This window comes from Colius striatus, chromosome 11 (genome assembly GCF_028858725.1).
Source record: "Colius striatus isolate bColStr4 chromosome 11, bColStr4.1.hap1, whole genome shotgun sequence".
Lineage (NCBI taxonomy): Eukaryota > Metazoa > Chordata > Aves > Coliiformes > Coliidae > Colius > Colius striatus.
This window is the reverse complement of record NC_084769.1, coordinates 8,526,705-8,539,255: the sequence shown is the minus strand read 5'-3', so window position 1 is coordinate 8,539,255 and position 12,551 is coordinate 8,526,705. Positions and strand designations below refer to the sequence as shown.

Sequence of the window (12,551 nt, the reverse complement as noted above, 5' to 3'; positions counted from 1 at the left end):
GCTCATACTTAATACTCAAAAGGAAGGAGATGGTACAAGATGGCCATAATTAATTTCCTTTCTTTTTCAATTATAGATGAGATGGATAATTTGGAGGGACTGTTCTATTTATTTATTTGCTGTAAGCTTTCCTTCTTCTCTCTTAATAGCCTTAGATGGCAGATGTGCCAAGTTCTTTCAGCATGTCTTTCAGTTTGACTATATTTGATAATTCTTTCCTTTTCACTGTATTTTTAACCAATGAATACAACAGTACAAAAGACACACTAGTAAGGTAAGAAGTGGGTTCTACCCATTTGTTATAGATCCTACTGTGATACAAGAACGTTAGGAATAAGACCTCAGTTTCCAAAATCTAAGGCTGAAAACTCCTTCAGAAGATTAAAACCAAAGACATTTTCTGCAGCTTCACGAAAATGCACAGGAGACAGAGGCTTATATGATCATTTGCTTATCTTGTTACACAAACCTCAGCTTTACCTTCTAACCTACAGCTGTAGAAAAGCCCCTGCTCCAGTTTCTCCAATAGAATCGTGTCAAGATAAAACCTTCATGAAATCCTAATCAAAACATTTTCATGGTTGAAATGGAGGAACCTGGAATATCTGGCTTACTCCCTTCTATTCTACTGACCTCCCTAACATTGGGCAGTGTACTTGGTGTCTCATCCAAAGCTTATTAAATCAATGAAGGTTTTATCACTGACTTTTAATAGCCTTTCTATTGGGCACTCAGTTTCTCGCTCTTTCCTGTTCCCTGCTCATAAATGGAAAATTCAAATCACACTGACATAACTGTGAAACCACTGGAAGTGTTTTGGGGTCTCATTTAATAAATATAATTATCTATACATATAAAAATGTTCTCTGTGAATTGTTTTGCTGCAGTCCCTGCCTCAGCCTCACGTGGCTGTTTTGAGGTTATATCGCTTGTGTGCATAAAGAAGCTAAGATCATTGAAGACAGAATGAAATAATGAGCTGTTATTAATACAAAGTGAGAAGTGCATTTAGAGAGCACAGAACAGAAATCCTAACTGTAAGGAATGACCATAGCAGAAATACTTTTGCAATAATGCTTCTATTTGTCTCAAGGACAATTAGGCATTTTAGTTCTGTTACTAGCTGAAAAGTTAGGCAGATACACAAAATTAATGATTCCTTACATAAAATGGTTACTTCAAGTCATGCTTAGGTGTCATTAAACTTGGACTCTGCTAGTGTTTAATGTAACTGCTTACACATGATAAAATCCATTCTTTTTCAAATTGTGATCAATACAGAAAAAATGCTCATCTCTAACAAAACATGTCTTTCTTGTATTAGAACATGATTTGTAAAAGGAAAAATGTGTGAAAAGAAGCGTTTATGGGCTGAGTTAATGGCTTGCAACATTTAATACAGATAAAAAAAAGCTATGTTACAGAAGTAATGTAAATGAATGGTCCTAGCTTCCTGCTCTGCTCTCTCTTTTGTGATTGGTGGCATCACAAAAAATGGATTAGCTCTGAAAATGCCAAATGTTTACGTCCAACTCCCAGCAGACACTAAAGAGCACAGTATGTCTCTTGACAGTATCTTTTCATGGTACTTTTAATGCATTCATCACTGTGGTATCTACTGCAGGTGCTAATCTCTGCTAGGTCAAGCTCACTGCTGTGCAGAGGGTCAGCACAAATCCCATGAATCACTGAAGTACTGCTTAAGCTCTCAGGGCTTCAGTGGTGCTGAGACCTTGCACTGGCCTTTGCACTCACCAGGATTTATCTCCCGCAGGGGAGCCATTGGCTGTAGGCAAGGATGTGAGCCACAGTGTCCTCCCCCTTCCCAGAGGGCACACACCTGCACTGAAAGGTGCCTCACAGCACAGTAAACTGGTGGTCAAGACAGGACAGCAATTTCTTGGGTTATTAAACACACAGAAAACTTTTCCCTCAAGAAATTCACTGGAATGTGTTTGTATCTACCGGATTTCTCTAAGTTCCAAATCAGCATCAATTCTTACAAGAAAGGTTTGTCACTTGAAAATGACAATATATATATACAGAGGACAATCAGAAGCTTCACTATGGCACCATAACCAACATCATCTTCCTACAAAGGTTGGAAAACTATGGCCTTGATCATTGTGTTCTTTCAACTGACTAATATAATTTTTGAAAGGGAAGCTATGTTTACAGTCACCTTTTAAATCTTGTCATAATGCAACAGAATCACAGAATCTCAAAGGTTGGAAGGGACCTCAAGAGATCATCTAGTCCAAGCTCCCTGCCAGAGCAGGACCACCTAGAATAGGTCACACAGGAACGCGTGCAGGTGGGTTTTGAATGTCTCCAGAGAAGGAGTCTCCACAACCCATCTGGGCAGCCCCTTCCAGTGCTTCCTCACCCTCATAGTGACTAAGCTTTTCCTTGTGTTTCTTTGGAACTTCTTCTGTTCCAGCTTGTACCCATTGCCCCTTGTCCTATCATGAGACATCATTGAAAAGAGCCTGGCTCCATCCTCCTGATACCCACCCTTTATGTATTTGTAAGCATGAATAACATCACCCCTCAGTCTCCTCCAAGCTAAAGAGCCTCAGCTCCCTCAGCCTTTCATCATTTGCTTCACCACCTTTGTGGCCCTGTGCTGAACACTCTCCAGAAGCTCCCTATCCTTCTTGAACTGACTTCTTTTTACCTACAGTGCAGGGGTTTATGCATAAAAACCTACAAGTTAAGTCCCTGCTAGCAAAAACCGTGGAAGAGAGGCAAAAAGGACACATAGAACGTTAATGGAAAATTAGACTGAAATAAGGTCTGAGGTTAGAAAGCAAAAACTAGACAGAAAGTTCAATGAAGGACACTTTCTGCTGCTGAGTCACAGTGGAGATGAGGGATATACATTTTTATGTACAAACTTTCAATTACCTTGTTTGTTGCTCCTTGTTAATTCTATAAAAGTCTCCTCTGCAGTTCTGAAATAATTTGTTTCATATTCTGGCTCCAGCTCAGTGTCACTGCTGCTCGCAGAATAAGTGCACACTCTCAGAGCTCTGTCCTGTACAAATAAGGGTTTTGCAATAATTCAGATGATGCATTTGTATCAAAATGATGCCAAAGGTGGTATTAGGAGCGGAACATTTTATATTCATTATGCAGTACAAATGGATAGCCTAACTGGAAAAAAGTCTGCATTACCACTTTAACTAACCACTTCTTCAACTAAGTCTGACACAGGGGAAATAGCATATTCTTGTCTTGGTTAAGTCCCCCAAGTTAGCCTGGCAGAAACAGTCCAGAATGTACCATTCTTTTCACTATAACATTGTTTTCAAATCTACCGACATTTTCAGATAATTTCATCCACCAAGTTCAATTTAGAACTTCTCAAGTATGTTTAATGCAGTGTATTTTTAACATGCAAAATTATCACACAACCATTAGCTTTCTGCAAGCGATTCTAGAGACAATTAGGATAGCCAGCAGACAATAATCATGCTTTCCATACCAGTAAATACTAATTTCTTCACAAATTCATATCCCTTGTCCTTGCATTTGCATTACAGTACTGGTGAGCCTTTAATTCCCAGCTCATTTCTCTCCCATTTCCCTTAAGGAAGCAACACTAGGGATCTTCTTGTGGGAGTAAAGAGGAATGCTGACAGCTCTGAACAGCTTCTAATCACAGAAGGCCTGAAGGCTTAAACCTTTCAGGAACAGCAGCTCAGTACAATAAAACCCACAAATCATCTATCAAGAAGCTGAGGCTGATACAGCTCAGCTAATGGTACAAATATCAATGACTATCCTAACCCCAGTTGCCTATCAGAGGATCAAAGGAGTTTTTAATTCTGTTTTTCAGAATGCTATTAATTTCCTCATCTTCCCATCCATGCTGCAGTTTTTAACTGATGCAGAAGGATATCCACTTGATAGGGAGCACATACTTGTGGAGAGGGGATCAGACCTGAGGACACCTGCATGTTGCCAGTTATGCCCAACATTATCTGCAAAATTAGGAGGCTGCAAGTCAGCTGTAGTGCCAAAGGCATTCAGACACATTCACATGCCAGCTACACCCACACTGACCTTCTGAATCTCTGGCAGACTAACTAGCAGCAACACATCTATCATGTGTTAAGATGGTTTTGAGACTGGAGGTGGTCAGTCACGACTGGCTCAGGGTGAAGACCACGCTGATGTGGTTGTTACTTGGAAGCCAACACTATTGCACTACAGAAGATTTGCTACTGGTTTGTCAATGACACCTAAGACAAGTAATTTTATCTCTCTGCTTCTGTTCTGAATATGCAGAGCATGGGCTGTATGAAAATGCAAGATAAACCAGTTGGTAAATAAATACATGGATATAGCAGACACCCAAAAAAGCTTCACAACAAAATGGTTTTGGCCTCTTGTAATGTAAGGCGTATTAGCTATCAGTCTGACAGTCTCCTTGCTTTACACCCACTTTCTTGACAAAGTTTTTTTTCTCTTTGCTAGCCTGCTGACCCTGTACTTCTCACAGGGCTTGACAGGCTGGCACTCTTGAGTATGAATACCTTGACAACCATCAGCAGTAGCTTTTGCACAGGTATATGCACTTGCCCATTTATTCTTTCTGCAGTTTTCATGAAAAGATTGAAGGACTGATAGATTATTGCAGGGATTAACCAAAACCACACAGAAACGTGTAAGAAGAATGTTTTCTTATTCACAATACCTTCCTAGCACATCTGCTCAAATGCTCACACTACCTGCCACGCAGACAAGGAAACCTAGGCCTGGGGGGAAAAAAAAGACCTGAAGCTCATGGATAGCAAACAAACATGATGAAGTTTCTTGAAGAGAAAAATGGGGTAGAAGATCTCCTTCCTTGTCTTGAGAATGCCTGTGAGGAATTTAATTAAAACATGCTTTTAAACCCTGAGGATGAAGTGCCTTTGGGTGCTGTATTATTATTAAACAATGACATTACAAATGAAGGGCAAGAAAGAAAATGTAGCTGATATATTGCTAGCTACTCTCCCCACTATATTAAAAACATTCACCTTTTCTGATTCTCCACACCACAATACATGTCATTTAATAGATGACACTTTTTAACTTATACCTTTGTTTTAGTAGTTTTCTTGATAGTCCACTCTGGAAGAACTTTTCTGTTTGCCACAGTTTCTTCAGTATGCTCTAATGAAGCAGAGGTCACCAGTACTTGTTCACTTTGCTTCGCAAGGTTAATTATTCCTGAATTGAGAGACATTATTTAAATTGTAGGTCTCATCACCATCTTCATGACAGTGTTTCAATTATAATCCAGTAAAAACCGGGGGCAAGTCATGATACTTTCATTATATCAAATGATACCTTACTACTCAAAGGAACAACTTACTAACTTGAATAAATCTAACAACTACAGTGGCAGAATTTGAGCCAAAGTTTTTTCCAGTTATCCAGAGAAAAGGAAGGCATAGATTGAAATCCCTCTAATAGTTTAAAAATATATACTCTTTTGCATAAGAAACAACATTCAACAACTACTCTTAGGCATTGTAGGATGATCTGCTTTGCTATTTTATGTTCTCAGAGAACACTCTGTTAACATAAATATAATTAGAAGTACATTTCTAGCAGAAATTCTCAATCAGCCAGTCTTTTTATCTGCTATATTTGCACTATGCAAAATCAGAACATCGAATGAGATAGATGGTGCTTATGAAATAAAATGATAACTGTAATTTCGATGAGAAAGTGAGGGAAAGAAGAAATGAATGAAAATCTTCCAGTAAAAAATGAGTTGACCCCACCATCTGATGTGTTCTACTTTTTTTTAAACACCTCTTCATGACAATTTAATTAAGATACAAACTTTACAAGGTTGGTGCAGTGAATATTAACATTAAGATCAGAACAATCTTACTGCTACTGACTTCTTATGAAGCAATTCAATGCTTGCAGTTTCTGTTCAATTTGTTATAATGACAGTGTTTAATCGTGGACTCAACTCTATAGCACACTGCTGAATTGAGGTCACACATGTGGCTATTCAAGCATGTAGCATATAATCTATAACTTTAGGTTTCTCTTCTGAATCTTTCTTAGCTGTACCATTAATTAACAGTATATGTATTTAAAAAATACTAAGTCTTAAAATATCTTGTATTTAGCTTTGATTTGAAACATGCAAGGGAGTCTGCAATGAAGCACACTGTGTGTTTGCAGTCAATTACATCATTACAGCACTGTATGGGAATATTGCTAAATCAACTGAGTTCTAAGATGTTCAATTAGAATTCTTTTGTTGTGTATCTTATGAACATATAAAGAGACTTCTTTCCTCACAGGTTCCATATACATGGGCTCAGTATAAGAACACATATTTGATGGCATTAAGCTAAGCTTAAAGTTGATATTTAACCTTACATGCTAACTACATGGAATGTCTCTTTCAGAGTGATACAGGTTTATGCCAGTTAAACCTTCAAAACTTTTATAGGAGCAATAAATACTTAGGCTGACAAGGTGTTAACAACTATAACCCCAACAAACACATGACACTGCATTTGGTCATGATATAACAATGCTCTTCTCCATTAAACCAATTACTTTTACCATTACATTTTGTACCATATCTATCATATAAAAATTGCCCATTATAAAAGCATTATGTAATGATTTCTAATGTTATTGACATGTACATTAATAACTCAAACTCCTTCAAAAATGTATATAAACAGTCAGTGTGCCTTTATAAAAAACTGCAGAGTTTAATGGAACTACTTACTAATACAAAGTTATTTGTTGGTGCTTTGCTGAACTGCTGGGCCTTTTATTCCTTTGTCAGCTTTTGTTTCATAGTTTAAACACACATGTAGCTGATAAGTAAGGCATTTTATATTCATATATAGAAATGTATTTGTACAATGTAGTGAAGCAATGAGAATCTTGTTTGAGGTCAAGACCACATATTCATTGGGATGGAATTTATGCACTGAGGCCAAATGAGCCTTTGGTCCAAAGCTGGTTTCAAAAGCAAGTCTTTATGAATATATTTTTTCTGTGTCACAACATGGCTATGCTTTGTACTTTGCCACAAAGTCTTATCTTGAATATTGCTGAACATCTGCATTCTTATTCAAGACAAATTCCAAGGCTTGCATGTTTCTTCTTCAAGTACTGTTTCTTGAGAAAAGGATTTAAGTACTTAACACATTTTTCTTCTCTCAGATAAGCATTATGTGTAACAAAATTTCCATATGACTCAGGTCACAAACTTGTTAACCTCATGCATTCATAAAACTAATATCTTCTGCTCTGCATTTAACATTTCTGTTATCAATTGTCATTACTATAGGACTTCTGCTAATCAAAACAGACGTCAGGGACGAAATAATGTGATTTTCAGTGTAATTGACATTTTACCTGAGGAAGCTGGTTTTGGAAGGCGACTTTGAAAAGGTCGTATACCTTTGGCAGTCATGGCTGGATCAGATGTTGAGTGACTAATTATGTTTTCCACAGACTCCTGGCTCTTAGCTGTTGAAGGCACTTCTCGCTCAAGAGTTTTGGCTTTTACTGAAGGGGGTGAAAGAACTTGCTCGGATGGTGCAAGGATTTCTGTTTCCAAGGTCGATTCTTGCTTGGAAGCATGTCGCCCTGTAGATCGGTTCCCTGAGTCAGGGAGGGGGAAGGTTCCAATCCCGCTGTCCAGTGTCCTCATCTGGCAGCCAGACTCTAAGATACAAGAAGATTGTGTGATGGGATGGAGCTAAAGGTGTCTCTGGTATTTAAAGACAGTGAAAGGGTCTAGGGGATAAAAGGTCACCTTCAAAGGAAGGTTTCAAGGAAAGGAAAACATTCTGCATTTGTGAGTAGGCTGTTACCTGTTTGCTTATCCAAATGAACACAATGGAATACCATTTTGAGGTGCAACTAAACTAAAAACAGATGCCAAAACATTGAAATTGGCCTGCTTCAGAGTTAGGGTATGATAAAGAATAAGAAAGGCATGTCCTGGAGAGTGATCACAGGTGAAACTTTACAATTATTTAGTCTGAAGGCCCACATAAATTCTGGAGATTACCAATGTGAGGGATGGAGTAGTGTAACGTATTTCCTCCTTGATAAACTCATAAACTCTGCAGAAGCTTGAACTCTCTATATCCATGCTTTCTTAACTGTTTCTCTTACAAGAAGGTGTTAAGAAAAATGATCATTTATTCTTACACAAAACTAAGATCTACAGAATTTCCCAGATACTTGTCTCTCAGAGCGTCCTGAAAAACCTGGACAGCCGTGTCTCTGTTTGCCTCGTTACACTTTGGTTCTGCACATCCCATTTTGGGAAAGTGTACATTTTCCAACACAGTGCCAGACAGGGATACCTTAAGGACTTGGTTTGAAAGCAATATGGTCACACATGGCCCTACAGCTTATTCATCCTACTGGAAAGGTGCTCTACTAATTGTGGAGCAATAAAAAGTGCAAGTATAGATACATGCAAGTTGCTATTCTAGGATCTAGGATGTAGCAGCACCACCTTGCCTTGTCATTTTCTATCAATTTCCAGAGACTTGCCTTTTGTTTGTATAATGAGCAACTAACATTGAAGGGGCAATGATGGCAAGGTTCTTCTGAGAGTTATAAACACCAAGGAGGGAACTTGGGCACTAATGGTTGGAAAATGAGCATAACTTAAGTTAAATGTCTGGAAACATCCCTTGGCAGTGAGATCTTCAGTCTGTGGCAGACACTCCCCAAGGAAGTAGATGAATTTCCTTTGCTTTGAACAATTTAAGGCTACACTGGGTAAAAGATATACTGCAGTGAACAATGGTACTCTAGCAGGAGATGCAGAATATGCCCCAATAGATCTTTCCCATCTCCGTTTTCCGTGTTCCTAAGTATTGATTTTTTTTTATGATATGCCCATTTGTTACTTAAGTCTGTTGTAGTTAGTAGTCCCCTGTCAAGTTATTTTCATGATTTTTTCCTCTGCAGCGTTTCTAATCCTCTTGGAAATTTGGAAATATTTCTCTTCTACGGGCTTTGTCTATTTGTTGCTGAAATTAGAACATTGATATAGTTATTTTATGTTAATACCTTAATCTCAAAGGGCTTTCTTTGATAACAAATAAGAATCACAGAATTGTTTTGGTTGGAAAAGATCTTTAAGATCATTGAGTCCAAATCTTGAGTAAGAAACTACTCACAGATAAACTAAATGTCTATTTATGTTGCCACGTTCTTGTCAAAAGAGAAGCAGTCTATAGTTATATGGTCCTCATTACCTGATCCTCATCAGTCAGGATCAAAGAAAGATTCAAAGTCATAGTGAGCACATAAACCTTACAGGGCTCAGCTCAGCTGCAACAGGAAAACAAACTACACACTATCTTTTAAAAGGGTACCAAGTGACTCTAAACGGTCTCACACAATTACTGCACTCCAATTAATTGTTTCCACAGGTAAAAGGAGATAAGGTGTGGAAGCCATGGCTAGCTGTCAACTATGTTTTCCACCACATTTTTGAGCTAATGTGTCATAATGATTTTAGAAGTTGCTGAAGGTTATCAAGGAAACATGAAAAAGTAGACAATTCTATTTGGTTCTGCTGCATCAAAGGGAGGTATCCCAGCCACTTCAGCCCTCTTACTCTAGTTATCCTTCTCCTAAGATACTTTGGGGTTTTTTTTGGATAGTAAAATACCTAGCTAGAAGTGGTGATCTGTTCTTAGGATGGAACAGAGTGCAGAAAAGTTGTCTGCAATTGCCATTTATTCTGTAGAACACTGAGCTTAAACAGTGTGCAAACTCACAGACAGGCAACGCATTGGCTAATGGCTGTCAGTGACAAAGTTAGTAAATAAAGGAAAATAAAGCATAAGTAAGGACTTTCAGTTTCCTCGTGATCAGTAGAAAGACTATTTGTGCAACACTGGTTATGTTGGAGAGGCAGAGCTCTGCTGTGGAGATATGGAGTAAACTGGAAGCACTATGGAAAAAAAGATCTGGAGCCTTCTCTGTACTGTCTCTACAGTTAACGCTGGATCTGATTTTGCAACCCAGCTCCACAAGGGCTCTGAATGATTTTGTAGCATTACTTCCTTTTAGAGCATTCTCTAAGAAACTGAAAAGCAATTTGCCCCTAATTATTACAGGAAAATTAAGTAGGATTCATCTTTCCCACTGTTACCTTGCGTATGCCTAGGAATGAGCCATAAAACAACAGCATAAGATCAAGAGAAATGAATACCAAGAGACGTACGTCCATGAAAATACATTCTCTTGCTGTTCCCTAAACAATTGGAAGAGTGATGGAGGAGCATGCCAACAGTGTCACATTTAATTAAAAGGAAAAATAGTTTTAATCAATTATAGTCTTCCTTCGTGGAGACTTTATCCATGATAAAGGAAACACACCAGGTGGAAAACAGATTTTAAAACAGCTAACTCATTTCTAGTTCTAAACCACCTGTGGGAGTCTGGCTATCAAAGTGCTCAAAACTCAGTAGCTCCCATGGTGACACTTAAAGACAGACTTTTGAAAAAATGCTGTGACTCAACTATGCTGAGCAATGCTCAACAAGCTAGTCCTAAATCCACAGAGTACACCACAATATTCTTTATGGATGTTAATTTTTCACTAATAAAAGGAACCGATTCACCCCTAGAGCTATATCATATAAATAAAAATATATCTCTCAGAACAATCTGTATTACTGAATCAATGAACATACATTATTTTGAGTTGTTTTTAAACTTTTGGGAAGCAACTGCAAAATCAAGAAATATGTGATACATCTCAATGACAGCTTTCAAACGGAACCTTTCGTGGCCCATCTGATTTCATCAGTTGCACTGACACTTCAAATGACTGTTATCAGTGAGAGCTGCACAAGACTACATAATGAAAATATGTAAAAGTTAAATCTCTGGTGCTGTGACAGTACTACTCAATAGACAAAAAATGTTTCTGCAAAACATTAAAGTCTGAAAAGAATTATATATGATCTCAATTGCTTTTGCTTGCAAATTTTCCCCGGTACACAAGCCAAAGTCCTTGCCTGATTCTGTTTTTCCCTCCCTCTCTTTTCCTGTTAGTAAAGAAAGAAGCTCCTGCAACGGTATTAACTTTTATAGTGGACACAGCAAGACTCACCATCTGATACTTCACTGAAAAACTGGACTAGAATCAAAAGTCTGAAATACTGAGAGAGTCCCTCCCTCCCTTCCATCATGTGGATTTAGAGTCTGAGAAGAAAATGAAACCCAACTGTAGAAGAACATTTGTCAAAACTTAAAACAGAAATAAGGAAGAATGTAGACAAATTTCTTGGAAATGAAACTCTGGGCTGCACTGGAATCTCCTGATCACAGAGTATTATATGAACTTTGTGGACAATTTAAAGACCTTTAATGTTGAGAAGCTTCTCAGCCACTGAACAAAAGGAGATAATGCTGCATGAGAAGTTTTCTGAACTCTCTACTTCCCAACATTTTTCAGGTTTTATATTTTCACAGGCAGGATGATCATTCAGTTCATGTCCTGCATCAGCTGGACACCATGATAATCTGTACATGTGAACAAGCTTCGGCACGTCCTAACATTCTGAAGGTATGGACAAGAGGAGAATAGAAAAGGGATACACACTAAGGCTGGTAGCTATCAGGGATTATAAAAAGGAGATAATCGATGGCAAAAATCAAATCACTGGAAAAATCACAATAGCAGCTCCTTCTGTGGGGATTTTTTTACATCTCTGAAATGCAAAAATCAGAGTTGGAAGTAAACATAGCTCCCTGACAAGAACTGACAACCAAAAACTCATTAAAATCTTTTAGGGCATTCTCCTGAGCATAGATCATTAAAAAATGCATCTTAAATAGCAGCAACAGACCATTAAACCTAATTATTTTTCAAAAAGTTTGTATTTATTCTGAAACATTTGCCAAACACACCACCTCTGGCTTACAAACTACCCTTGATACAAATCTTTAGAGACTTGGAGGGAGTACCCAGGGAAGCTGATTGCAGACCTTGCTTTTGTGTTCCTTCGGAGGCACTGGTTTTGGTGACTCAAGGAGAGAGGAGCTCACAGTGTGAGCTGGTACCATGCTGTGTTATATTGTTATGTAGCATCCCTCTCTGTTCCTCTTTTGTGAAAGGAAATTGGATTTGGGGAAAATATAAAAGAAATCATAGAGCAGTTACTATGAAGGGAATTGCTTCCATCACAACATAAGAAATGGGGGTCCAGACTCCCTCAGGCTAAGTCCTACGCTGACGGTTACAAAATAGCCTATTACTCAAAATAAGCAATGGAGCAAAACCTGTCCCACTTTTAAATTATGGAAAAGGTTAGTCTTTCTAATGTTCAACTTTTTTAAACCTATGTTGAGTCTTAGCACATCTCCAAGAGATTGAATGAGTTTTCTACAACAGAAGACATAAGGTGATGACATAGCTTTTAAACACAGCTTCTGACACCACATTTCTTCAATAATGTGGAAAGATACTTTTACTAAGGGGGATATAATGCCACATGTAACTCTAAACAAACCTTTAACTGAAT

The 12,551-nt window shown here is 38.1% G+C and overlaps 1 protein-coding gene across 1 annotated transcript in view; it reads right to left on the bottom strand.

Moving 5' to 3' along the window:
• Positions 1-12,551, bottom strand: part of NCKAP5 (NCK associated protein 5) — a 369,143-nt gene that overhangs the window by 26,887 nt on the left and 329,705 nt on the right. Inside the window, exons 15-17 of the mRNA XM_062005050.1 lie at positions 7,399-7,710; positions 5,093-5,223; positions 2,908-3,037 (exon numbers count right to left, since the gene is read on the bottom strand). Coding sequence (XP_061861034.1) covers positions 2,908-3,037; positions 5,093-5,223; positions 7,399-7,710 — 573 coding nt within the window. The remainder of the gene's footprint in view (positions 1-2,907; positions 3,038-5,092; positions 5,224-7,398; positions 7,711-12,551) is intronic.